At 55.7% G+C, this 27,102-nt stretch overlaps 1 protein-coding gene across 1 annotated transcript; it reads right to left on the minus strand.

Annotated features, from left to right (window-relative positions):
• Positions 1–7,766: 7,766 nt before the first annotated feature.
• Positions 7,767–22,322, minus strand: Map2k2 (mitogen-activated protein kinase kinase 2). The gene is made up of 11 exons (XM_038349228.2): positions 21,998–22,322; positions 20,068–20,278; positions 15,116–15,262; positions 12,697–12,774; positions 12,177–12,228; positions 11,988–12,112; positions 11,682–11,895; positions 10,345–10,409; positions 9,471–9,532; positions 8,910–8,955; positions 7,767–8,008 (listed from the first exon to the last, which is right to left on the minus strand). Exons 1-11 carry the CDS (start codon positions 22,087–22,089, stop codon positions 7,898–7,900), a joined length of 1,203 nt encoding a protein of 400 aa, XP_038205156.1. The 5' UTR covers positions 22,090–22,322; the 3' UTR covers positions 7,767–7,897.
• Between the last annotated feature and the right edge of the window lie 4,780 nt (positions 22,323–27,102).

Below are 27,102 nucleotides of genomic sequence, written 5' to 3' on the forward strand. Positions count from 1 at the left end.
TTTTTAAGACAGGATCTTATGTAGCCCAGGCTGGCCTGGAACTCACCACGTAGCAAGGTGACCTTTAGCTTCTGACCCTTGTAACTGGGACATCAGGCAAGCACTCTGCCCACTGTCTTGGCCCCGAGAAAATATTTTCCTTTCTTACTTATTTTTTTTTAATTGAGTCAGGGTCTCATTATATGGACCTCATTTTCCTGGAGCTCACTTTGTAGAGCAGGCAGATCTCACACCCAAACAAACAAAAGGCAGGTACCGTGCCTGTCACCCCAGTACTGGGGAGGTGGAGGCAGCAGGTTATCCTTAGCTGCTTGTGAGTTTGAGCCAGCCTGAGCTACAGGAGACCCTGGCGGGGCACAGGAGGTGGAGAGGACTGTGTTTAACTCTGATGGCTCCCCACACGCTTAGGCAAAAGGCCTCTCTTCCTTCTCTATAATGGGGTGGGGCCTGCGTGGCCACTATCCTAGAGAACCTCAGCCAGGCCTGGGGACGTGGGCGACTGGGAACTCCCAGCAAGATGTGTGGAGGTCAAGGGGACCTTGCTGGGAACCTTGCAGGGCACCTTGCAGGACCCAAGATGTGTCAGAGCCTATGTCCTGGACCGGAGTCCACGGTGCAGAGGAGAAGCTGGCTGGAGTCTAACTTCAGTCTTGCATGCTGTAGTTGTCTTTCTGATAGTTCCTTCCCTAATGGGGTCTTTAGCTGCAATCCCTCCCCTGGCGGCCTGCGGCCTCACTGGAAGGCAGATCTGAATACTCCTATCTGGGGTGACCGGTGGAGACTGAAAGGGTCCCCCAAATGAGTGAGGTCAGTCGCCTTGTACCCGATTGTACAGCAGTCAGAAGCCGCCCTGGGACTGCCAGGCGGGTAGTGTGGAAGAGGACGTGGCGGCAGGGGCAGTTGTCCCACCGGTTCCTTAAAAAAAAAAAAAAAAAAGATCACCGCAGTTTAGGCAGCGCCCCCACTCGCAGTGGCCTGCCACGTGGGCCGGTGTCTGCGGTGCTGTCCCCTCCCGCGGGCTGCAGGGCCTGGGCTCCTGGGCTCTGGTTTCATTTCGCTGCCGCGGTTTCAGTTTCAAGCTGTGGAGAGAGAAGGACCCGGAGGGACAGAGCCGGGACAGCAGGTGCAGAGCGCTCGCCCGTGCCCCCGGCCCACCCGGTGACACTCAGCTCGCCAGCCGAGCTCGCCCCCACCCCACACACAGCCTTCCGCGCCAAGGTTAAGGGGTCAAGGTCAAACTCTCCCCACGTGGCGCTGAACGGGAGCGACTCATCACCTGAGGCCCAGGGTCGCCCCATAAGCGGGCGGGGTGCTGGGGACACCCACTCAAGTGATTTATCTAGGAAGTGTGGCCGCCTCCCCCCGCACCCGAAAGTCCCTTTCCCACCCAGTGGGAGGGGCGGGGCAACGTCCCGAGCAGAGCAGAACAGGATGTGGGTCACCGAAGTGTCCCAGCTTGGGACACCGTCCGTCGGTCCAGAGTCCACCGGGACCTGACGCAGCTCAGGACTGTCCCCAGCAGCCCGCGGTCCAGAAAGGCCGGGCTTCTAGAAAGACCCTGACTCAAAACACACACAGACGACACTCACACACACAGTCACACAGCTACAGACACACACAGAAACAGACACATACACATCTCACACAGAGACACACCCACATGCACACGGTCTCACACTCAGCACCTGTGTCCCAGGCCGGGTGTTTGCTCGCTCGGGCGCCCACCCCGCCCCACCCCCACGTCCTTTCCTGCAGGTGGGGACTGGGCCTGGCCTGCCTATCTGTTCCCCCGGCCTTGGGGACAGACACACCCTTGGGTAAGCCTGGCGGGCAGCCAGGGACAACACGCCCACGTACCTGAGTGCCCTAGCGCCCCCGTGGGGCTTGACTGCGCCTGGACAGGTGCTGTAGCAGGTGAAGGTGTGACGGCCACCAGACCGGCCACCGGACGACACCGCCTGTGGAGCATGAGGTCAAGAGGGTGGGCGGGGCTTTGCTGAAAGGCTCCGTGGAGGGAGCACAGCTCACTATGTACTCTCTAAACACTCAGAACTCCATCAACACATTTCCACACGTCTTCAGGGTGGCACAACGATTCCGGAACATTCTGTCTCCCTCAATGGAAGCCTCGATTCCCCACCGCCAGCAGACCTGAGTTCGAATCCCTGGCACCCACAGAGAAAGCTGAGGAAGGACAGTCCCTGCCTTTGTTCCCAGGGAGGCGGAAACAGGATTCTTGGGACTCACTGGTCAGCCTGGACAGATCAGTGAGTGTCAAGTTAACAGGAGCTCTGCCAGTCAGCTCACTTGCTGCCAGTCTGGGACAGGAGCATGAACTCCTGAAGTCTCATAAAGATGGGGCCTCTGTGAGTTCCAGGTCAGCCTGGGCTACGTAGTAAGATCCTGTCTCCAAAACTCTATCCATCGATAGCAGATATATACAAATGCACACATATTCACACACACACACACACACATCCATATGTGAGAACTGAGCGTGGAGTGTAGCTCGGGATTTGTCATGTGCAAAGGTGGTCCGTCTCCTGTACCACAAAGCAAGTAAGTTAGTTAAATAAACAAATAAACAGGAACACGAAAACTATAGAAAACTGTCCAGTGCAGCAGACAGGGCCCCTGACGCACCCTCCTAGCTGGGCTGGCTCCATTTTCACCCAAGGGCCCTCAGGGGGACCCCAGCTAAAGTGAGGAAAGACAGGGGCTGCCACTGGGGTTCACTGAGACATAGGAGGAAGAATGACATAGGGTGAGAAGGGGGGAGGCTGGGTCTATACCACGCTGGGGCTTCCTCCTGCACTTCCGGCTCTTTCTTGTGGGCTGTGGATCTGAGACAGCACACCTCCCTTGAAGTCCCAAGCATGAGACACGGGGCTGCCCGCTCACTCTCTGCACCGTTCTCTTCCAGGAGAGAGCCCAGCTCCCATGTAACCTAGGCCCTGAGAGCCTGCTTCCCTGCATGGTGGGTCACAGGGCCCCATGCAGCCGAACAGAACAAGCAAAGGCTGAGGTCTGGGACACAGTAAGGGGGGATCCCAAGGAGAACCAGGGAATGGGTATCAAAGAGCTGAGTCCCCAAGAAGCCACTGAGATGGCTAAGCAGCTGAAGGTGCTGTGGACTGGCATGAAGACCAGAGCTTGACATGTGAGGGGATTCCCAAGAATCATCCTGCAATAAATAAATAGACAGACTGATAAAATAACAATGAATGAATGGAAACAGGGTTAGGGTTGAAGGAATAACCCAGCTGTTAGGACACTTGTGACTCTTGCCAAGGACCCAAATTTGGTTCTCAGCATCTACATCAGAGGCTCACAACCACCTGTAATTCTAGTTCCTGGGATCTGATGCCCTCTTCTGGGCACTTCAGGCACTGCACATGTGCACAAACACATAACTGAAAACAAAAGACCTGGGGGGGGGGGACCCAAAAAGCTTCCCCAAGGTCTGAGGGAGTCTGTGGAAGGGACGTGGGCACAGGTCAGCTGCCCAGGGACCACCCCACTCCGGACCAGAGTCTTTGCAAGAAAATTCTGTTATCCTTGATGCAGGAGAAACACATTCTGTGGCTGTGACTTGTAGAAATGCCACCATTCATGTTCAGGGTCCACACACAGATGACAGACATATGGTACCATGCTGCGTTACTTCTTTTTTCTTTTGAGGCAGGGTTTCCTCTGTGTAGCCCTGGCTATCCTGGAACTCGCTCTGTGGACCAGGCTGGACTTAAACTCAGAGATCCGCCTGCCTCTGCCTCCCAAGTGCTGAGATTAAAGGCGTGCGCCACCACCACTGCCCAGCTCTGCAGTTATCTTGATTTATTTCCATGTGTGCACAGAAGCCAGCGGTGTAGGGAGGGTATCTCATGTGAAGCCCATGGATTCCTCAAAGCTGCCTGGCTGGTGAGCAGCGGGGTCCTCCTGCCTCAGGCTCCATGGTGCTGGGTTTCAGGAAAGCACTGCCATGCCTGGTTTTCTGAAGGCTTGGGAGCACACAAGCACTTCACAGACTGAGTCAACTCACCAATCCGTTTTATTTTCTGAAACGGACTCTCTCTATAGCACAGCCTGGCCTAGAATTCAGGGCAACTGTGCATGGTCTACCAAGTCCTGATTTATAGGCCAGCATCAATGGCCATCTAGCAGGCTTCCTCTTGGTACTGAAGAGCACCGCCCACCTCAGAGGTAGCACCAGCACCATAGCCAACTTTTTGGTTTTTTGGATAGGGTTTCTCTGTGTAGCTCTGGCTGTCCTGGAACTTATTCTTAGACCAGGCTGGCCTTGAACTCACAGAGATCTACCTGTCTCTACCTCCTAAGTGCTGGGATTAATGCTACACACCAAACACCTACCCCTCCCCTCCCAGACCCAGGTAAGGTGCCATGCAGCCAAGGTTAGCTTCCAGGTCAGTATGTAGTTGACAACGGATGTGAACTCTTGCCTCCACCTTCCACGTTTTGGGATGACAGGTGTGTGCCACCAACGCCAGGTTCCAGCTGGCTTTATGGGGGAATCCTACCAGGCTGAGCCAGCATTCACCTGAGGAGTCTTTGGTTCTCAGGGAAGTTTATCTGTGGCTCGGTGTGGGCTCCCAGAAGAGAGTGCTTCTGATTTTCAGGGTCCCCTGAAGAGCCCCATTTATTTATGCTGCATAAAATGAGGCTAGCTGGGCTGTGGGAGATGGCTCCCCTGAAGGGACATGACATCAGTGGGGGCAGGCCCTACAGCTCCGCTGCAGGAGAGTCCAAGGGAGAACCTGTCTACCTACTTCTTCAGGTACAAAGGCAACTTGGGGCTGGGCATTCAGGAGGAAGAGACAGGCGGGTCTCAGTGAGCCTGAGGCCAGCCTGGGTTACACTGTCTCAAAATCAGCAATGAAATAGGATTTGCAGGGCTGTTGATCAATGGCTAGTGGTCATCTAGCGGAGGAAGTGGCCCTGGGCTCCATTCCCGGCACCCAGCATGGTTTTGGAAATCCACCCTTATTGACACAGTGAGCTGGAGGCCAGCTTGAGCTACATGCACGGGACCTTGGCTGAAGCAAGTATTGGGCCAAGACTCTGTTCTGAGAAGCTGCTCTGCTCTTTAAGGACAAGGAAACTGAGGCAGGCAAGGTACCAGGTTTTCCTCACTTCCTCAGGTTCCTGAACTGTGAGGCCTCAGCTTGCTATTTAAACCCCCCCCCCCCACACACACAGCTCCACCTGCACAGTGAGCCAGAGCCACTGTGTCGGCACAGCCAGGTTGCAGGTGACAGCACCGGGAATCGCCCAGTGAGCCAGGCTCCTCCCTCACCTGCCCATTGTCCCGAGACCCTACAGACCCCTCCTTTCCCCGGAAGCCAGTAGAAACCAGAGCCCCGCTGTCACCCCTCTGGAGTCATGGTAACCCAAGAATGGCTTGCACCTGTGCCCAAAGCCACTTGGCCTGTGGATGCAGGTGCCTAAGAGGTGACTAGCCTTCTCTGGGAAGACAGGGAGGAGGTAGACAGCAGCAGCCTGTCTTCTGGAAAGCTGCTGATGCCCACAACTGGGTTCTGGGATGGGGTGGGGTGAAGCAGCTGCTGTCCACCTTCCGAGATGCTTCTCCTTGTGTACTCACACCACAGTGGGTATCAGAGTCCAGACACAGAGACTTGAGAGCACTGGCCAAGAAACACCACTGCTTTGAGATGCTGAGAAACATCCCTGGTACTCCCAGGCAAGAATTGTTCTGCATATGTCCTATGTCCCTAGCTGTGGTGGAGGGCCCCAGGAATGTCAGCTGTCACACTGAACTACCTGGTGATCACTTACAGCCTGGGGGTGGCGGAATGACAAATTACACGACCCCTTCTTGACTTCCTGTCACGTAGTTGAGGCTAACCTCTGAGCTCACCAGATATGTAAACCAGGGCATAGGACCCAATCCCTCAGCCTCTGCATCACAACGGCTGGGAGGTCAGGCAAACGCGGCCACTGCAGCTGTTTCCTAGTCTTGTTATTGCCCGAGACTGTCTCACTCTGTAGGCTAGTCTCAACCTTCTAAAATCCTCCTGCCTCAGCTTTCCTAGTGAAAGCCACCCCATCCAGCAGACCCCAGATGTATTTCCTGGGCACCACACCTGGCTGTATAGCCCTGGGTGACCACCTGCCTCTGCATCCAAACATGGGATGGCTGGCTGCTGAGCTCCCAGGACCCTCCAAACATCGAGTGTTCAGGTCCACAAGGCCATGCCTGACTTAGCTGTGCACTTGGGATCCGAACTCAGGCCCCTAGGCCTGCCTGCACAATTATGGATCCCAAGTCCAGTCAAGGCTAAGGCAGTGGATGGGGGCAGTGTAGTAAGACGTGGGGACAAGCAGCCAGCGGTGTCCTGAGGCAGCAGGCCAGGTGTCGGCCAAGACATGTGGATGTGCTGAGTGGCTTGTGTCACTGCTCTTGGTGGAGGGAGGGGCGCAGGACAGAAGAGGATAGGCTGGACCGTACAGTACATTCCAGGTTAAGAGACATTTTAAATAAAACAGGGTCCAGCAGCAGTCACACAGACTATTGGTGGTCCAGATGCTCTTGACCCAATGCTGCTAGGGACCCGGGGTCTATCCCCAGCACTGAGGAGGTGGGGGCAGCATGAGTCACAAGTTAGTCTAGGCTACCCCTGTCTCAAAAAAGATTAATTGCCAGGGTGTAGTGCACACCTTTAATCTTGGCACCAAGGAAGGTGGGCAGATCTCTGTGAGTTCAAGGTCAGCCTGGTCTACAAAATGACTTTCAAGACAGCCGGGCTATGTGGAGACCCTGCATCAAAAGCAAAACAAAAAATTAAAAATTGTGTACAGGAGAAACACATGGAGAAGAAAGGCTGCTAGCTATGGCTCATGTCTACCCCTGCAATATTCAGGAGGCTGAGGCAGGACAAACTCCATCTCTAGGCTACCCTGGGCTGTAGAGACCTTGTGTCTCCAACACAAAGGCAGGCTTGGGAGGCAGATCTCTCTGGGCTCAAGGCCAGTACAGTCTCAGAGCAAGTTCCAAGAGAACCAGGGCCACACAGAGAAATCCTGTCTGGAAAAACAAACAAGAAAACACAAACCAATACAAGAGCCAGATTCCTGGCGTGTATGGAACCCAGGCTAGCCTAGAACGTGCCGTCCTCCTGCCTTAGTCTTCCCAGTGTTTGGGTACCACAGGCTTCCCCCAAGATTCATGGCAGTGGAGTGGAGGGATGTCCCATCCCCCTTTGTACTGTATACTCCGTTTCTTGGCCCCTCTCGGGGTCTCCCATTCCTAGCAATTGGGGCTCTGCAGCTGAGCTGTGCAGGACCACAGCAGTGTTGGTGGAAGACAGACCCTGCTTCAGGACTTTTGTGGACCCCAAGTTCCAGCACTTATACAGTGCTGGCTCTGGGTCCAAGTCCACGTCAGCACGTGTGACCTCTGCACGTGGAAGGCGTGCTCAGCCGCAGCTATGGGAACTGGAAGAGGCCTCTCCACTTTTCTCACAGCCCACTAGGGGCTGAGTTTGACTCTGCTTGGTGGGTAGGCAGAGGTGACAGGGCCACAAGCTATCTTATCGGCCAGACTGGTTAGGGTCTCTGCCCCAGAGCGCAGCGGGACACTTCCTGTGAACAGTGCTCCTTGGGGCCCCTGGGGCACAGAAGGTACCCCTGCTCCCATACCCTTTCTGGGAAGGAGGCTCTGCCTTCTTCCACCCCGTGAGCGAGCGAGCGAGCGAGAGCCGAGAGCGAGCAATGGGCCAGGAGCACAGGGGCAGCTTTCTCTCTCCATTTGTTTGGTTTTCAGACGCAGGAAGCAGGTCCCCTGCACAACACAGCTTCACTGTCCCCAGAGGCGGCCCCCGTGCTGACAGGAACAAGGGCAGAGGCTGCTGGGCGATGGCGGTCACACCGCGGTGCGCGTGGGTGTGCTAGGCTGCTTCAGCCGCAGGGTTCGGCACAGCCAGCCTGCGAAGTCCACCTCCTCCCCCTCCGAGCGCTTGATGAAGGCGTGGTTCTGAAAGAGGCGAGGTGCCAGTCAGGGCCCGGACCCCAGCCCCGCTCAGGTGGGTGTCCCTGGCCTTTACAGTGGCTCCTCCAAGCCTGGCTGAGGGTGTGCTGGGGCAGGATGGCCACGCCCTTCATGGGGTAGTTTGGCCGAGATAGGACACAGAAGCCCACAGCCTAGTCACAGGGGGTAAAGCCACCCTACTTGGAAAGCCATCTTCTTTCTTTTTCTTTCTTTCTTTCTTTCTTTCTTTCTTTCTTTCTTTCTTTCTTTCTTTCTTTCTTTCTTTCTTTCTTTTTGGTTTTTTGAGACAGGGTTTCTCTGCAGCTTAAGAGCCTGTCCTGGAGCTAGCTCTTGTAGACCAGGCTGGTCTCGAACTCACAGAGATCCGCCTGCCTCTGCCTCCCGAGTGCTGGGATTAAAGGCGTGTGCAACCACCGCCCGGCTTTCTTTCTTTTTTTTGAGACAGTATCAAACATAGTCCACGTTAACCTTACACGTCTATGTAGTCAAAGATGACCTTCAAATTTTGATCCTCGAGCCTAAACTCCGAGTGCCAGAAAGGTGTGTACACAAGCTGGTTTCCCTAGGCTGGCATGGAGGCATGTGCCACCACACCCAGCTATGAGGCCTGTGCCCATGAAGTGGACAGAAGTGCACACACCCATAACCAGCACGGCCTTCTTTCTCAGGAGCCTAAGAAATAGACAGATGGAGCTTAACTCAGATTAGGCCTGTCCGGTGGGGGTGCTGAGGTCTCCCCTGTGGGAGGGGGCCTTCCAGGGTGTAGGCCTAGAGAGCATTTCATGTCCCAGACAATGCCAGCCTCAGGTGCCCAGGCCTTGGTGGCTGGGGTGAAGGTGGCCATCAGGCAGCCCCTAGACCCTAGGCTTTGGGCACGTCCACTCACCATCAGCATCTTCAGATCGGCCCGCTCCGCTGGGTTCTTAATGAGGCTAGCACGGGGGATAAGATATGAAAGTCACTCAGCAGCTACGCTCAGGGGTTCTAAGGGGTGAGTGTGGGTGGGTGGGGGTCTGCCCACCAGTAGCCCTTAATTTTCAATTTTTCTTTTTCAGGACAGTTCTCTGTGTAACAACCTAGCTATCCTGAAACCAGCTCTTATAGACCAGGCTGGTCATAAACTCCCAGAGATCCGCCTGCCTCTGCCTCCCAAGTGCTGGGATTAAAGGCGTGCACCACCCCCGCCCGCTATAGCTAAATTTCTCATTAGAAAAGTGAAGGCCAAAGACTGGCAATTCTACTACCCAGCACACAAGCAGCTGGCCACTGTGCTTGGGAAATACCTCCCCACAACTGACCATACTTCAACAGTTGACCCCCCAGATGTCCACTGGGTGGGAGCTCTGGGAAGAACCAGGTGCTGCGTATATGCCCCTGGGTGTGGGGACACGTGCCCCTGACAGCACAGCGGACTGCGGCTGCCTCACCACCCCTGGGCCCACCTCACCATTTGTTCACAAACTCCTGGAAGTCCGAGCTGAACACCCCGCTGGGCAGTTTGGGAGGCGGCTGTGGAGGAATGGAAGGGTCACTGGGGTCTGCAGGGATGCTGGCCACTCCCTCACTCAGCTGGGTTCCTGCAGTTCAGCTTCTCAACACTATCAAGTAGGTGGGCAGGGACACCCTGTGCAACGGCTGAGTCCTTCCTGTGAAGGGTGGCTCTGGTACTTCCTGGGAGAAGTGCTGGCTGGAAGAGTGACCATCCTCTCACAAGCCACATCCCCACCCAGCTCAGCCACAGCAGGCAAGCAGGGTCCAAAGCTCATGTCTGCCAGTCTGCCTAGACCTTGTCCTTTCTGGAGACCTGCTTGGAGTTTTTGTTCCATTATCCACTGTTTATGCTTTTGAGTCAGGGTCTTGCACTGTAGCCAAGATTGATATGGAAGTCACTATATGACTAAACTCAATGTCCCTGCCTCAGTCTGGTTAGAAGCCAGCCTGCCTTAGGAGCTCTCTAAGCCCAAATACGAGGGCAGCAACAACCCACAGGAGGAGGCGGGAACACGGAAGAGCTAACCCAGCCCCTCACCCTCACTGGGGAATTCTAGGCAGGAGCTCTTCCATGGCCTCAACCCTCTTTCTATGGAGATGGCCACAGCACTAGCCCAGGCTGGCCCACACTGACCTCCAAACTCAGGAATTTTCTGCCTGAGCTTTTGAGGAGCTGGGGTCACAGGCCTGCTGGGGACACCTGACTGGGCCTCCAGGCGCCCTAGCCACAGCAGTGGCAGCAACAGGGCTACAGTTCCCTCCTACAGGAAACATCCAAAGCAGACCAGCTAACTCCCTGAGCAAAGTGCCCGAAGGCCAGGGGCACACACCTCATTCACGATGTAGTCCAGCAGTTCAAAGATGGCCATGGCAGGTCGGCTGTCCATCCCATGACCTACTTGGCAGGACAAAGAACAGATAACTGGGGGTGGGGAGACAAAACTTAAGGGGTGGCCCTGTCTGGCCTCACCCCTGCACTTGTACAGGCTGGGGAGGCTTCCAGTCTGTCAGTTGCAGCCCCGGCTTCTGCAGGCCTGGCAGGTGGGGGAGGGTCTGGTGACCAAGCAAGGACACTGATGTGACCTTGCAGAGCAGCTGCTGAGGACCTGGAACAGGAGGCTGGCGGGTGGTGACCCTTGCCCAAGGCCCTGGTGGCCAGCAGCTGAACTGGGTTGTTTGCCCATCCTGCCATAGGGTGCTGCTTTGGGACTTAGGCAGGGAAGGTGCTGGCCAGGGAGCTGGCCTGTTGTTATCACCACAGCTCACCAGGGGATTGGGACCCCTGGTACCATCAAGAAGGGGTTAGCTGAGGAGCATGCCCTGCAATCCAGGGTCAGGGTAAGCAGCCAGCCTGAGCACAGGGTGGGGAGGGGCTCATTAAGGGCATGAGAATCACACACTGCCCACCAAGCAAGTCCAGCCACATGCGAGGACCTCCCAGACACTGTGCTTAGTAAGACCAAGGTACAAAACAGGTCCAGAGGTGACTGGGGCCAGGTGACAGCACACATGTGAATATGACTTCTTTTAGGAGCGGTTGCATGTTCTAAAACCAGCTAGAGGGAGAGGCCGTTCTCATCTCTGGATGTGCTAATCACGGGGCAGCAGGGCCTTCACGAGGACAGGCTCAGTGCCTGTCCTGTTTCAGCAGTACAAAGACATGCACACCCCTGACAAATTGCTTATCCCAGCACCCAGTGCTCTGCAGAGGCCCTGTCCCCACACCAGGACTCTGCCCCTGACCCACAGTGGCTAAGGTGGCCACTCGAAGGGCTGGACTGAATCCCCAGGACTTCTGGCAACTGGTCTGCCCTTCCTGTGCCAGCGGAGGCCCCAGCACCGGGACGTCCCCGGGTTGAGGGGCAGGCTGCAGGCAATGTCTGGCTCCCTTTGCACCCCAGCCACCATTTACACATTTTCATGAGGAAATGCTGGGAAACGTAGCAGCTGGCCAAGGCCTGACCTAGAGTGGAGTTTCCAGGCCTTTCAGCTGGCAACAACAGGTGTGGCTGCCCTGGGCAGCTGGTGAGGCGTCGCTGCCTGCAGCTCTGTCCCCAGAAGCCCAGGAGTCTGAGGACTGCGACCACAGCCTGCCCTGGCCAAGGGACAGAAGAGCAGCAGCTGGTCCCCTACCCGCCCCGCCCCAGCTAGCTGCCCTGTCCCATACCGCTGATGGGGCGTCCGGGCGGCCTGGGCCGCGGTGAGACACTATGGGGCTCTCCATCTGCGCCATCGACCACAGGCCGGCCAAAGCTGGCCTCTAATTCCTTGGCATCAGGTGGGGGAATGGGGTACCTTCCGATGGCCAGCTCCACCAGTGACAGTCCCATGCTCCAGATGTCTGACTGCACAGAGTAATGCGTGCCCTGCAGCCGCTCTGGCTGTCGGAGGAGACAGGGACAGAGCTGGGGTTGGCATCACCAGACAGGGGCCATGCACACGACCACATGTGGACCCCGCTGAGGACACTCACAGACATGTAGGAGCGCGTCCCCACAAATGAGTTGGCCATGGAGTCAATCAGCTGGCCGCTCACCCCGAAGTCGCACAGCTTGATCTCGCCTCGAGAGTTCACCAGGATGTTGGAGGGCTTCACGTCTAGAGAGAGTGCCGGGATGAGGCTGTGCCCGGGCCCTGCCCACACAAGCCTGGGCCCACTCACCTCTGTGCATGATCTGGTGCTTCTCACGCAGGTATGCCAGGCCCCGGAGCACCTGCAGGGAAGACAGCATGGTGACCCACCAGTTGGGTCATACCTGGGTAGCTTCTGTGCCAACAGCACCAGCTCTGGGCTATGATGAACCTCCCCAGCCATGGCAGGTGGGTGACACATTAAGGCCCCAAGCCCCTCATAGCCATCCGTGGCAAGCACATGGTCACTGTCTGTATTTGAAAGTCCAGGGTGGAGGGTAGCCTCAAACTCACTGCAATCCTCCTGCCTTGGCCCCTTCAACTGTTGAGATGACAGGTGAGTGGTACCAGGCCTGGAATTTTTTCTGTAACCCTAGCTGACCTGGAACTCGCTACATAGATCAGGCTGCCCCAGGCTAGGTGGGTGCACGCCACCACCCTCAGCTCGGTGTAGTCATGGAGGGCAGAGGACCCCAAGTGGATTAGGACATGACCTGCTTAGTCTCCTAGGGAGAGGCTGCTGTCGGAGCAACAGCAGCTGGAGAACTCACCGCAATGCTGACCTTCCCCAAGATGTCCTCAGGGATCCGCTTGGCCTCCTTCAGAACCTGATCCAGTGAGCCACCATCCTGCATGCAGAAACAGCAGCTGAGGACCAGCAGCAGCCTGCACTCTCCGCAGGCGCTCAAGCAGGCATATGATATGGGAGGCTGCAGAACCCTGAACCTGACTGATGGTTCTGTCAAGAGCCAGCTGCTCACACCGGGACAGTGAGGGACAGTGGTGGCACACTGGAGCTCCTTGGGCAGGGTGGGACAGGCCTGGCCCACAGTCATTTGCCCGGGCTGGTTCTCAGACCCAGGACATGGCCCTGGTTCTACTCAACAGATGAGGAAATCCTGCCCTGACTCTCGCTGGGCCAGGACACTGGGCAGTCACTGCCAGGTTGTCACACCTGCGTGCATTTCCAAACTGACACAGGAAAACAGAACGTCAGAAAATGAGGTTAAAACGGGACCCCTTCCTGTGTTCCCGAGCCCCGTGTGTATTCCCTGCCCCCTGCCTCCCCAGTGCTCAGAGGAACACACAGGGCAGGTGCAGACCTGGCCGTCTCTGAAGCTGCTGAACGACAGGTAGACTATCACCTGGTGGACCCGTGCACTTGGGTATTGGGTCACTGGAGCCCTACGCTCTGTCCCTATGAACTGGGAGATTGAAGGTGCCGCTGGCTGGACACTGGAAAGAACAGGCTGCTGCCTACTGAGGGCAGCAAGGGCCAAGGCTTCTGTTAGCCCACCCTGGGCCCTGCAGGGTGTTGTTGAGGCCTGACTGACCTGTCCCTGACTTGACACCTGAGCTCCCCTAGCGTGACAGTTACACACATCCCCAGGCATGGCTCAAAGTCCCTGGGAGTGAGTTCAGACGATCATAGCCTGGTCATAGTGTCCCAGATGCTGCCTGCTGGTCCCCGCATGTGCCCAGTGCTCTAGAGACTGCCACCATCAGTGTTGCAGAATATCTGCTGACGAAGCCAGCACGTGTTCCATGTGTTTAATTATGTAAAGATTGCTGCTGTTTTATCCTGCCTGCCTAAGGCACCTGACTGGTCTAATAAAAAGCTGAATGGCCAGTAGCGAGGGAGAAGGTATAGGAGGAACTTCCAGGCAAAGAGAGTGAATAGGAGGAGGAATTTAGGTTTGGGGGAGGGGGGGGATCGCCAGGGGCCACTCAACCAGCCACAGAGTAGTACATACAGAAAGGAAGAAAGGTAAAAAGCCCCACTGCAAATCGTAGATGAAACAGGTTAAATTGGTTAAAAGAATTAGTGGGAGCTGGGCGGTGGTGGTGCACGCCTTTAATCCCAGCACTTGGGAGGCAGAGGCAGGCGGATCTCTACGAGTTCGAGGCCAGCCTGGTCTACAAGAGCTAGTTCCAGGACAGGCTCTAAAACTACAGTGAAACCCTGTCTCGAAAAACCAAAAAAAAAAAAAGAATTAGTGGAAGAAGCCTAAGCTAAGGCTGAGCAGTCATAACTAGTAAGTCTCTGTGTCTTTATTTAGGAGCTGACCAACTGCCCAAGGAAAATGCCAACTACATCACAGAGCATCACATTTTCCTATGAGGGACTCAAACACAGATAAGCCAGGCTGAGGGCCGAGTCCTGGAACCTTAGCTTTCCCTGACATGGGTTCCTTCAGTCCCTCCGTCCCTCTGCAGCTGCCATGCACACCGCAGGACAGTTTCAGCTCTCCAGCGGGCTTCGAGCAGGTGTGCTGCACTAACGACAGGCACAGCTTCTAATCTACAGTAACAGCTGTCTGCAGTGTTTGGGGGGGGGGGCAGGGCGTCTGAGAGGTGGCCCTCGTAGGAAGTGGTCTTGGATGGGCACAGCAGGACCCAGCTTCTCCCTTCCCTTCTCCTTGGTGTCTAGGTGTGGGGTGAGCAGCTCTGCCCCACAGGAGCCTTCTCTCAAGCTGGGACTGGACAAGCTCTTTGTGTACACAAGCTGTCAGGCCAGGGCCAGGGGTCGTGCCCTTCCCAAGGTCTTGCGAATATGAGCCACCATAACATGGAAGCTACAGAGCTGCATCAGAGGCCACAGCTGCATACTCCTGTGAGTGACAGGTTCTCCGGGTACATGCGTGCGCACCCCTAATACCAAGTGAGGACAGCCTACTGCTACCTGACCCCAGGGAACACAGCAGGGACTGGGCAGGATTCTCACTGGCCCCAACCCTCCTTCCTGCCCAAGCCTGAAGACCCAGACTATAACAGTCTAGAGAGTGAGGTGCGTAGCTCCCATCTGAAGCTGAGGGCCCACGCACCTAGGTGTGTTCTCACCAGCCCAGAGAGTACACACCTACTGGAGCAGGAACCCACTTCCCAAAGGCTTCGTGTGGGGACCACACCCTACAGACTGCCCGGGATCCCAGCACACACACTGCCTGGCAGGCAGGGACAGAGCCTCACCATGTGCTCCATGCAGATGCTGATCTCGCCGTCGCTGTAGAAGGCCCCGTAGAAGCCCACTATGTAGGGCGAGTTGCACTCGTGCAGCACCTGCAGCTCCCGGATGATCTGGTTGCGAACGGCCGGCTTGATCTCCAGGTGGATCAGCTGCAGGGAGGAAGGGCGGCTGCTCAGAGGAGGGAGGGGTGCTCTGGCCACCAAGCCCCCACAGACCCAATCCCGGGCATGTGCCTGAGAGGGAGGACATCACCTACATGGCCTCTCAGTGAGTGGGTAAGACTAGGTCCCCAGATGGAGGACGGGCACACAGCATGCTTGTCCACACACTGGGACATTATTCACCAGGAGTAGGGGGCAGCTGACACTCAATGTGGAGAGTCCTCCACGACATGGCCTCCACATGAAATGTCTAAAATAGGTGTCTTTCAGTAATTGGCTTAGAATGAAGATTTTAAAAAGGGAAAGTAGGGCTAGAGAGATGGCTCAGTGGTTAAGAGCACTGGCTGCTCTTCCAGAGGACCTGAGTTCAATTCCCAGCAACCACATGGTGGCTCACAACCATCCGTAATGAGACCTGGTGCCCTCTTCTGACCTGCAGGCCTATAAATAAATAATCTTTAAAAAAAAAGGGGGGAGGGTAGAGTTAGGTGGTGATGACGCACGCCTTTAATCCCAGCACTTGGGAGGCAGAGGCAGGAGGATCATTATGAGTTTGAGGCCAGCCTAGGCTACAGCGAGAGTTCCAGGACAGACAGGATTGTTACACAGAGAAACCCGGTCTCAGGAAAACCAAAAACCAACAAATCAAGTAAACAAACAACCCCCCCTCAAGAAAAAACAAACAAAAGGGGTAAAGTCATTATTGTATTCTTGTGGGGGAAATGCACTATGCTCATGTGAATCACATGTCAACCAAGCTACCCCATGCACCGTGCTCATGTGGCAATAGCAGCACCCTATCTTCCTACAGGCCCGCCCATTTCCAGAGCAAAGCAAGCTCTGCTCAGAGGCCAGGTCCACCGCACCCTCCCGCCTTCCCAGGAGTCCAGAGCGCTGTGAGAGAGCAGCCAGAGTGCACAGGCCTGGACCCTGGCGCCCAGGGCGAGCAGACACGGCCAGGCACATCAGCCACACAGGAGATAACCAAGTCTCTAAATCTGCCAGGGGAGGCCAGGTGTCACCACCAGAAGCTGGTGTGGCTAATCAGGAAGCACACATGGAGCCTGTAAGGTCTACAGGGCACCCCAGGGAAAACGAGGCACTCCCCTGCTCCACAGAAGGCCATGGGCACATGGGTGGCCCAGATACAAAGGAAGTCTCTGTATGGGCAAGGCAGGGGTCAGAGGTTGGGGAGAGATGAGCTGAGGGGGAAATGCCTGCTGTGGACCAGCACAGAAACTGCAATCAGGTGTCACTAGCATGGCTAGTGAGCAGAAAGCGTGGTGGGGCAAACTGAGGAGGTCTTTTCACAGAGGACAAAGAGACACCTAGGGGAGGGCACTGGAGCACGAGGGAGCCCGCTGAGCTTAGGACAGGAGGGTGACTCTGGCCATGGCCATAGCAGAGATGCCTAGGAAGTACCCCTGTGGCCTTGTGGTCCCTGTAGGTCCTGCAAAGATCTGTACTAAGGCTGACCCCAACAAGGGTGCCCAGTACCACCCCGCCATCCATCCCAGCAGGCCAAAGGAATGCTTCGTGATGCTCCCCTCCTCCCCAGGGTCACACAGTGAGAGCACCCCAGCACACACTTGGGCACCTGCATCTGGGGACTTGTCCAAATGGCCACGTGGGCAGAGCCTGCTGCCCCACAGCCCCATTTCACCAGAAGCCAACAAGACAGTCACTCTGGGGTTCAGAACACAAACCGGGCTGCAGAGGGCTCAGTGGTTAAGAGTACTTCCTGCTCTTACATGGGTCCTGTGCTGCTTCTGGCTCCCATGCAGCCACTCACAACCACATGGAACTCTACCTGCAGAGGCCCGCAGAGGAGCCGGTGCCCTCTTCTCGCCTCTGGGCACCCACAGACACACTTTTCTATGTTTATTATCTTTTGAAAAGTTAAAACCATGCTGGGCATGGTGGTGCATCTCTTCAATTCCAGCACTCGGGAGGCAGAGGCAGGTGGATCTCTGAGTTTGAGGCCAGCCTGGTCTACAGAGCAAGTTTTAAAATAACCAACCACAGCTACATAGCAAGATCCTGTCTCAAAAGGACTAAACAAAAGATCTTTCCTCAAAGCCACACTAAGCCACAGCACTACAGAAAGTGTTCTGTTTTCCACTGCGTGGAGAGTGTTCCACACACAAAGGATGAGCACCCCTCATATGAGAACCCGCAACATTCCAGAACCCCAAATGCTCAAGCAGGCCTAGAAGAGTAGCCCAGGCTGGCTCTGCCTCCCATAATTCACCGACTTGGCTCACCCCACAACCATGGTAAGCCCAAGCTGTCTGCCTCAGCCCCAGAAACTCCCAGTGTTTGGGCATGGGCTTGTGTGGTGGGCCTGCATCTCCCGGTGCTCACATGACCAGGACCTGTGGGGGTCCAGCTCCGCTCTGAGAACCTCGGGAGAGCTAGAAGTGAATGCAGAGCAGAGACCTGGAGTGCAGCAGACCTTCAGATGAGGGAAGCTCTCAGTTGTCAGAGCGTCTTGGACATGATTAATCTGATGCCTGTGTGACATCAGAGGTACACTGACAGGAGCAAGGGCGGTACAGTGAGTTCCCACAGGAACACCAGCCCTGAGGAGAAGCAGGTGCAGGTGTTATCACCATCTCCTCCACTGATGTCCAGGTCCCAATGGAGCTGCTGCCAAGTAGGTGAGCTAGGACTGGGGCTGCTTCCTGGCACTGAGGGGTTGCTCAGCAATGGCAGTGATGACTAGGAGGTAAGGATGCCATCTTGTTGTGCAGCTTTAACACAGCCCTGGGCACTCAGATCACTGCTGCCCCAGCTTCCCAGGGCACCTGGATCTGTGTGGAAACACCTGAACTGCCTCTGGTACAAACCTGAGCCAGTCTCTGTGTGTCCCCTGCTGGCAGTGGGGCCAGCTCTTAAGTAGGGCCCTCCTCCTCCACTAGGGAGATAAAAGGGTTGGGCATCACTTCCTGTGACTAGAAGCAGAGTCTGCAAGATGGACAGAGCCTACAGTGCAATAGATTCAGGAGGCCCCGCCTTTGACAAATGTTTTGACAGCCAGTGCAGAGCCTGGACCACGGAATATGGATGTTTCCAAGAGCATGGAATCCTAATGCAGTCCCAGGCCACTGTGCCATTGGCCTGACATCAGCTTCCAGTAATCACACACCAGCTCTGCACATCTGTCCTTGTCAGGGAGCAGCTGGCATTGAGATGTGGCCTCTGTGTTACACAAGCTTTGGGCAGAAAAAGTCACTTGTCATGAAGAAGCCGCTTCCAACCCAGGAGTGTTACAGCACCACTTGAGTTCCGCTGACCCAAGTCACAAGGAGACTGGGACTGTAGGTCAAGGATGTCACTGGAGGTGGGATGAGTCACAGAAAGCCAAAGTGGAGAGTGCAGACATGTTGGGTCTTCTGTTGGTCCATCATGGCAGATAATCATACGTGGCAGAGAAGGGTATGTTGGCCAAGGGGCAGTGTGGACAACTCTCAAAGTGGCTCCAGACAGAGGTGACCTGCATCCAGATGTCAGGGAGTTCCTGGGTCCCCACAAGGACTTGGGCCACCACTTCAGGGTCCCCTGCTGCCTTTTGAGTGCCACAGCAGTTCTCTGTGTGAAGCAGGAGGAGATTCCAGGGTGCAGCAGTGCATACTGGTCAAGAGACCCTGGGCAGGGAAGATGTGATGTCCTTGGCTCAACAGCCTGCTCAAGGCCTCAGAAACACCAGGAATGTCATTTCCCCAGCAACTCACCACTGGCTGTATCCTTATCTCACCTTTCCACACCTCACCGGACTCCTAGCACTAAGGGCGAGGACCCAGCAGGCAGGCTGGTTCCTCTTCAGCTGGCTGGAATCCTGCAGCCGAAGCCCTGGGGCCCAGCATGCTCCTGAACCAGCCTCCTTGTGGCTGAAAGGCGCTCTGTGAGGCAGAGGCTGTGTGCTTTCAAAACAAAGAAAAGCAGGCGACCAAAAGGTGACAGGGTGGGCCTCATCCAATCAATAGGAGGTGGGAAGCAGGGACACCAATCCAAAGTGGCCTTCAGGGTTCCTCTGAGGCTCCAACATGGAGGCAAACCCTGTATCACAGGCACTTGCTCATTCTCCGCAGTCAGAGTCTGTCTGGTATATGGAGGCCTGGGTTAACCCCCAGCACTGCTCCCGAAGCACCAGCGTTTCTGCTGTGCGCATGTGCAGGCCCCAGCACTGCTCCTCTACAGACCAGAGTGCTGGACTGGCTTGGTTTCATGCAGGATCTTATGCAGCTGGGTTGGTCCGGCAGGCTACACGCAGCTGAGGAAGATACTGTACTCTTGCTTGTTATTGTTTCATGTGCACTGGCGCTTGACTGCATGTGTGGCACCATGCGGTGTCAGATCCCTGCAACCACGGCCATGAGCCACCTTATGGATGCTGGGAGCTGCACCCAGGTCCTTAACCACTGATCCGTCTCTCCAGTTATCCCACTGGGCAAGGCTACCACACAGACACGCGAACTCCACGAGGCCGTTTTCTAGCCAGCGGTCAGTAGTTCACAGTCCAGTCCTGGCGATGGTTTGTCTTGGGTGAGGAAGAGCCTGGGTGGCATGGGAGGTCCTGCTACAACAGGTGGGGTCTGGAGCGTGCTAGGCCAGCACTCCCCAACACTCCACACCCTCAGCTCTAGAGTGTGGAAGGGGCAGGCAATCTGTGAGTTCCAGGTCAACACAGCAAGTTCTAAGACAGCCAGGGATACACAGTGAGACCCTGCCCTATCATCACAAGACTGACAAGAAGCTGAAGAACGCATGAGCGCCCACCCTGAGCTCCTCACCTTTCTGGCCATGATGAGGCCTGATGGCCTGTGCTGGGCCTTAGTGACCACGCCGCCATTGCCAGCACCCAGCTCTGAGATCCTCTCGAAGTCGTCGTCCTTGAGTTCGCCAACCTTGGCCTTCTGGGTCAGGAAGGCCTCCAGCCGCTTCCTCTGCTGCTCATCCAGGTCCAGCTCTTCCAGCTTCTTCTGCAGGTCCACCAGGTTTGCCCTGCAGAGCCCCAGAAGTAGAGGGTGAGCCAAGTACCCAAAACCCATGCTTGCACTCCATGTAGGAAAGAGACACAGGTTACCAAACATGGAGGATGAATACCCAGGTTGGAGGCATCGTGATAAGCTGCTCCAGAGAACCCAGGACACCTCCAGACCACATCAGGAGAAGGAGCCAGAGGTCAGGAGTGCCAAGGACCTTGTCTTTGCTGAGGGAATCTCAAGTAGCTTTGCAGCCAAGAACCAGGCTAAGAGGAAGACTAAGGTGGCAGCACCCATGCCTGTGATTTAATTTTGTGCATGATTATGGTATCAAAACCTGAGGCCTCCCACACTAGGCATGACCTCTGCCAGCCCCTCTGGGGGATTCTAGGCAGGGACTCTTTTAGGATGGGGTCTAAAAGTTATCCAGACTGCCTCTGAACTTGCCTGAAGTTGGCTTGAACTAGCGGTCTTCCTGCCTCAGCTTCACGGGCTATGCTTTTACAGTTGAGAACTCTGCTCCCACCACTTGTCTCCACCCATGGGGAAGTGGTACCCTCAAACAAGCCACCACCCCACCCTATTCTCTCAAACACAGTTGAGTCCCCTTGGATGGTAATATACGGGTCAGCCTCACAGGACTTCAGGCTGCACCCAGCCCTTGGAGTCCTCAGTACCCCCAGGACTACCCTTAGCTTTGGCTAGCACAGTTCACCCCCAAGGACATCACACCACAGCACTGCGGGCTCGGGTCTCGGCTCTCTCCCCACCTCACGTCATCACTACGACTTCAGGACTGGAAAGCTCCACACCCTTTCCCAGAACGCCAGCACCCCAGGCCATCCAAGACCCTGTGGGGTCCCTCGACATCCACCCTACTTCTCAGGTAACGCCACGGTCCCCACTCTGCTGTACTGTGGGGAGGCTTTCCGTCACACCAATATTCCCACAGTGGGGGGGCCTCACCTCAGCTCTGGTACCCTCTCCTAGGAAACACCCCTCTCCCCCCAGGAAACCCTTATACCCAACCTTCTTTGATGATCTCTTTCTGGACCCCTCATCCCATCCCACCACAGTTGAGTCAGTTACCCCTGCCTACCTCTCAGGGCACCATGGCCCCTACAAGCCAGGACCTCCTGTCTCCTGGGACTTCAGCCAGACACTGCAGGCTCCACTCACCTCATGTGACTGAGCTAGCCAGCCCTTTCCTCTGTCATACTCTAACCACACCCCACACACACCTGGAAAGCCTTGCTCTCCCGGACCCTTCAGGTGTCACATCCCTTCCCCTTTCTTGGGTCTCTAACTGCCCCGCCTCCTCTTATGCTCCTCTCCATCCCCCCTTTCGTGGCCCCAACACAAGCGCACACGCATGCCTTTCTCTCTCGTGCTCACCCGCCCCCTCAGTTTCCCAGCAGAGGTATACGCGAAGAGCCACCCTGTCAGACACTGCCCCTTGTCCCCATCTCCACCGTGCCTTGACCACTGACATCCCCTTGCTTACTTTGGACCCTTTCTTCTTAATTCAAGGTGTTTAAGGCCACGCCCACCCAGCGCAAGTCCCGCCCCTCTAAGCTCACGGGCCACAGGGCTCTAACCTTAGGCCCCGCCCCCACGGGGCTTTGTTCTGGTCAGTAGAGGCCACGCCCCTCTCCCCTCCGTCCACTGCACTTTCCCCTCAGACCACGGCCCCGGCCTCTGGCCCCGCCCCCTTTCCTCTGAGACCCCGCCCACTCACTCGGAGGCGCCCTCGCTGGTGGGGGACGGGCCCTCGGCTATGGTGGGGTTGATGGTGAGCGCCGGTAGGACCGGCTTCCTCCGGGCCAGCATCGGGGCTCCGCGGCCGGCGGCGGCGTCTCAGCCGGGGCCCATAGGGGGCGGCGCGACGCAAGCCAGGGGCTGCGGCCTAGGCAGGCGGGCGGCGGAGGGCGGCCGATCCCGGGGCGCCAAAGTGAGCGGACCGCCGCCGACAACGAGCGAAGCTGACGCTGCACCGCAGCCGGGAGGCCGAGGAGCAGGGGGACAGCCACGAGATCCCCGGCCGGGTTCTCGCGAGATCGTCCCCCGCGAGGCTCCGCCCTCAATTAAGGTGCATGCGCACTGTGGCGCCCCTGCTCTTGCAGGAGAAAGGGCAGATGCTGGGCTACGTCTGAGCACGTGCGATCGGCCGGCTCCCCACGCTCGGCTGCGCATGCGTCGCAGGTGCGGGGCGGGGTTACGAGCGCTGACGGACGGGCTGCACCAGAATTGGGCTCCAGGGTGTGGGTATAGGGAGTGCCCTGCAGGAACATTCCAGACCTCGTGTGAGCAATATCAATCAAGTCAGGCTTGTCTGGTTTTAGTGTTTTTTCTAGGCTTGACTTCCCAGTCACTGTGTAGTTGAAGCTGGCTTTTCAACCTCTGATCCTCCTGCCTCATCCTCCCGAGTGTCGGGATGGTAGGCCTGAGCCATCTTGCTTGGCTCTGTGGTGCTAGGGCGTCCTGTCCGATGGGCAAGAATGCTGCTCACTAAACCCTACTTAATGTTTTTTATTTCAAGATAGGGTCTCAGTACCTCACACTGTCCTTGAAGTTACTATGTTGTCCAGGCTTCGCTCCCACCCCCACCAATCCTCTGGCCTCAGCATCTAGTATGTTTCCACTGTTCTGCAACTATCCACGGAGGGAGGGGGAGAGAGTCGTCGTGTGACAGGGCTCACGTGGAGGGGGAAAGAGCGAGGAGGCTGGCGGAAACCCTTTCTGAGGGACCTTTGCTGGTGACTCTGTCAGGACCCCAGCAGGTCAGTGTACTGCTTGAGGCCTGCCAGGTGACAGGCCAACCCAGAGCCTGAAGGCTGACACCCCATCGCCTCACCAGAAGCTCCTGTTGAGCTAAAACATGAACCCCACTTTCCAGTCCCTGGCAGCCAACCATTCCAATTTCTGCACGAATCGGACGATGGCCTGTGATTAGTGTCCCTTTCTGTCTGATTCATTTCACAGAGACCAGAGGATAGAGTAATATTCCATCGCAGTGGACGTCCTGCTCGGGGCTTGTTCATTTGTCTCGGATCATGCTCTTGTGTTTGGGAGTTTACAAATGCCTCATCAAGCCCCTGCTCTTGCCTCTTCTGAGCAGCCACATGGAAATCAGGGTTGCAAGTTTGCTTCTGTTTGTTGTTTTAGGTAGTGTTATGACCTGACACAAAGACATGTGTCCTCAGGCCTGGTTTACACAGCCTTCTCTGAAGCTCCACCATACCATGCAGACATACTACCTCCAAGCCACATCCCCAGCTCCATGCAGTTTCGTGTTTTTGAGAATCAATTCAAGACTTTTTTGTTTTTCTTGGTTTTTCAAGACAGGGTGTTTGTCTATGTAGCCCAGGCTTTCCTGGAACTTGCTCTGTAGACTAGGCTGGCCTCGAACTCACAGAGATCTACCTATCTCTGCCTCCCAAGTACTGGGATTAAAGGCGTGCACCACCACCACCCGGCCGCCATGCCTTTGTTAAACCAAAGGCTCCAGGCATGGTGGTATACAGGCCTGGGAAGATCACAGTGAGCTCCGTGCTGGAAGGAAAGGGCTGTGTAGTCAGGCTGTCTCTAAATAGATAAAGCAGTAAATCCAACGGAGCTCAGTCAGAGACTATAGAGAAGTCACCTGTCCCTCAACCCTCAGGAGGCTGAGGAAGAAGGGGCCAGCCTGAGCTACATACTGAGACTGTCTCAGAAATCAATCAAGGGTGGGGGTCCAGCCCAGCAACGGAACCTAGACGAGCACTCAGCCCATGAGACTTCACCCGCACCCCGACACACTCAGTTATTGTTTTATAAGTTTGTCAAGTCGTTCACAGCCCGGGTGTTGCGCACGAAAGTACTGGGCTCAGAGTGACGTCCCCCAGGTGCCCAGGCGGGAAGTCCACCTCCACCAGCCCCGCCTGGAGCAGGTCTGGGACCGGGTTCCTGTTTCCCTCTGTCTCAGGGAGCGAACTCGGGTCCTGTACCTGCTGAGCCCTCCTGCTGTCTCCAGCTGCCTCCTCCGTGTAGCCGAACACGGGTGCACTTGAGGCAGGCCTGGGATCGCTAGCTCCGCAACAGGAACGCAACGCGTGTCTTCCCGCAGCTCCACTGAACTTCAGCTCCATGGAATCTGTTATTGACTGTAATAAATGCAGCCTCTGGAAGGTGTAATTTCAGGAACTTTTACGGCAGTGAACAGTGCACACCCGTGGAGCCATTCCGCCCCAAGCTAGATGTGTCTTGTCTCTTGGGCTGTTCCTCTTCTGCCCATAGTGGGCAGGGGTGCAACGGTCAGGGATTATCACTGCACTTCCACTAAGGAAGGACCCTGAAGGGCAGAAGCAGGAACTTAACGAGTTCAAAGGCCTCTAGGTTACAAAGAGCATATAACGACAGACATTGTCACAGCAAAGAGCAGTCGGGTGTGGTGGCCCACGCCTTAAGTCCCAGCACTTAGGAGGTAGGGGATGACAGAGCTCCAGGAATTCAAGGCCAGTGGCAGACCAGCTGGGGCTCTGTTGTGCCCTATACCAAAACAACAAAAAAGTATACCTGGCGGCAGGGGCGTGGTCAGGGTGGAGCCCCGCCCAGAACCTCCCAGTGAGGGGCTGGGGCGTGGTCAGGGTGGAGCCCCGCTTAGAACCCCCAATGAAGGGCTGGGGGCGTGGTCAGGGTGGAGTTCCCCCCCCTTAGAATCCCCTTTATGGGCTGGGGGCGTGGTCAGGGGTGGAGCTCTAGAAAACCATGGACTTAATGCCTGGTACTAAATAATAATAATGAAAACTGAACTGCTGCTATGCCTTTGAAGATCACTGGTCCTTGCTGCGGACCTCTGCCCAGGCTCCTGTTTGTGGGCTCTGACTTCCAGAGGCTGCATTTAATACAGTCCATTACAGTCTAAGGGAAAACGGGATGTCAGAGGTGTGTCTGCCTCTATCCAGCTCAGTGGACACCGTGGATGTGGGAATGGTGCGTGCACTGGGCACTCCTGTCTGCGGTGGCTGTGTGCTGACCCTCCCCCTTCAGCCCTTCGCAGGTTTATGACTGAGGGCGCAGGGCGTCTCACACCTCGCTGTTGCCTGCCTTACCACTGATCTTTCCCAGCCCGTATCTGACTTATCACCAGCCCCAGTATCATCCTCAGGGCACCTTGTTCCAGACACTCCGAGGAATAACTATGTAATGGCTTTCCCGATAGTGCTAACTCAAGGTGACCCTTGTCTTGCTGGGCAGAAGTGGAATGACTCACCTGTGTGGTGGCTGAGGTTGCTGGAAAACCATCTTCTCCCGTCTGGACACTCCAGGACCCTGCTGGGCAGTGATTAGCGCCCCAGCTAAATCCATTCCCACACACAAACAGAAGATACAAGGTTTCATGGTTTGCTTGTGTTGTTTTACTTTGAGGCAGGATGTCTCTGCGCAGCCTGTCTTTCCCGGAGCTCACAAAGTGACGGGATTAAAGGTGTGCGCCATCACCGCCACTTGCTTCATGTTTTTTAAACTTGTAATTTTTCTTACTTGTAGACATATGGGTGAGCATGCGTACACCACAGAGTGTTTGTGGAGGTTGGAGGGCCCTGGGAGGATCTCCCTCACTGGTCTTCCGGCCCCATTCGTATTGAATGAAAATGACTCAACACAGTTCACTATTTGGGAGAAGATGCTCAGAGGGCAGCGAGGCCGATGAGAAGGTGTGTGCACTTGTCCAGCTGCAGGCCAGCCTAGGCAATATTCAGAAACCTAGCTCCAAATGGGACAGGTGTAGGACGTGGGGCTCAGTGGGCGGAGCACACAATGGGGCCTAGGTTCTAACCCAGCACTCCATGAGCCAGGTACAGTGGTGACATGTGCCCCTCAGCACCCTGGAGGCAGACATGGGAGGATCAGGATTTCAAGATCCTCCTCATTATATAATGAGCTGATAGCCTGAGCTACAGGAGACACTGGTATAAACAAACAGCAAGGAGTCGAGCCTAGTGGCTCACGATTCTGATCCCACCACTCAGAAACAGGATCTCTGTGAGTTCCAGATTGGCCAGGACAACATACAAAGACATTTCTCTTTTAGACATAAAGAAAAAAAAATGCCAGGCGGTGGTGGCACATGCCTTTAATCCCAGCACTCAGGAGGCAGAGGCAGGCAGATCTCTGTGAGTACGAGGCCAGCCTGGTCTGCAAGAGCTAGTTCCAGGACAGGCTCCAAAGCTACAGAGAAACCCTGTCTCAAAAAACTAAAAAAAGAAAGAAAAAAAAGCAGCCTACAATTCACAATCCCAGAGAACCTAGACAACAACAAGGACCCTAAGAGAGACATACATAGATCTAATGTACATGGGAAGTAGAAAAAGACAAGTAAACTGAGTAAATTGGGAGCATGGGGACCATGGGAGAGGGTAGGAGGGGAGTGGAGAAAAATGTATAGCTCAATAAAAATCAATTTTAAAAAGAGAAATACCATTTCTCAAAAAAAATAAATAAACAAGAAATGAAAAAAGAAAGGAAACACACATTCAGCGGAGCTTGATGGGCCTCAGGGAGACAGCACTCAGTGGCAGGATGAGGCGCAGGACATAGGCTCCACTCCAAGGAGGTCCCTGCGGTCTTCAGAACCACAAGACAGGGATGTCCAGTTCTGGAGCCTGGAATGTAGTTGCAGAATAGGAACACAGCTTCAGTATGACAAGATGGAGAATCCTGGAAGGGTGTGGTGACAATAACTGTACAGCCATGGGGATTGTGTCTTGGCAGACCAGGCTGGCCTCGAACTCACAGAGACCCGCCTGCCTCTGCCTCCGGAGCGCTGGGATTGAAGGTCTGTGCTACCATTGCCCAGCTGGATTG

Source organism: Arvicola amphibius, chromosome 1 (assembly GCF_903992535.2).
Source record: "Arvicola amphibius chromosome 1, mArvAmp1.2, whole genome shotgun sequence".
NCBI classification, from domain to species: domain Eukaryota; kingdom Metazoa; phylum Chordata; class Mammalia; order Rodentia; family Cricetidae; genus Arvicola; species Arvicola amphibius.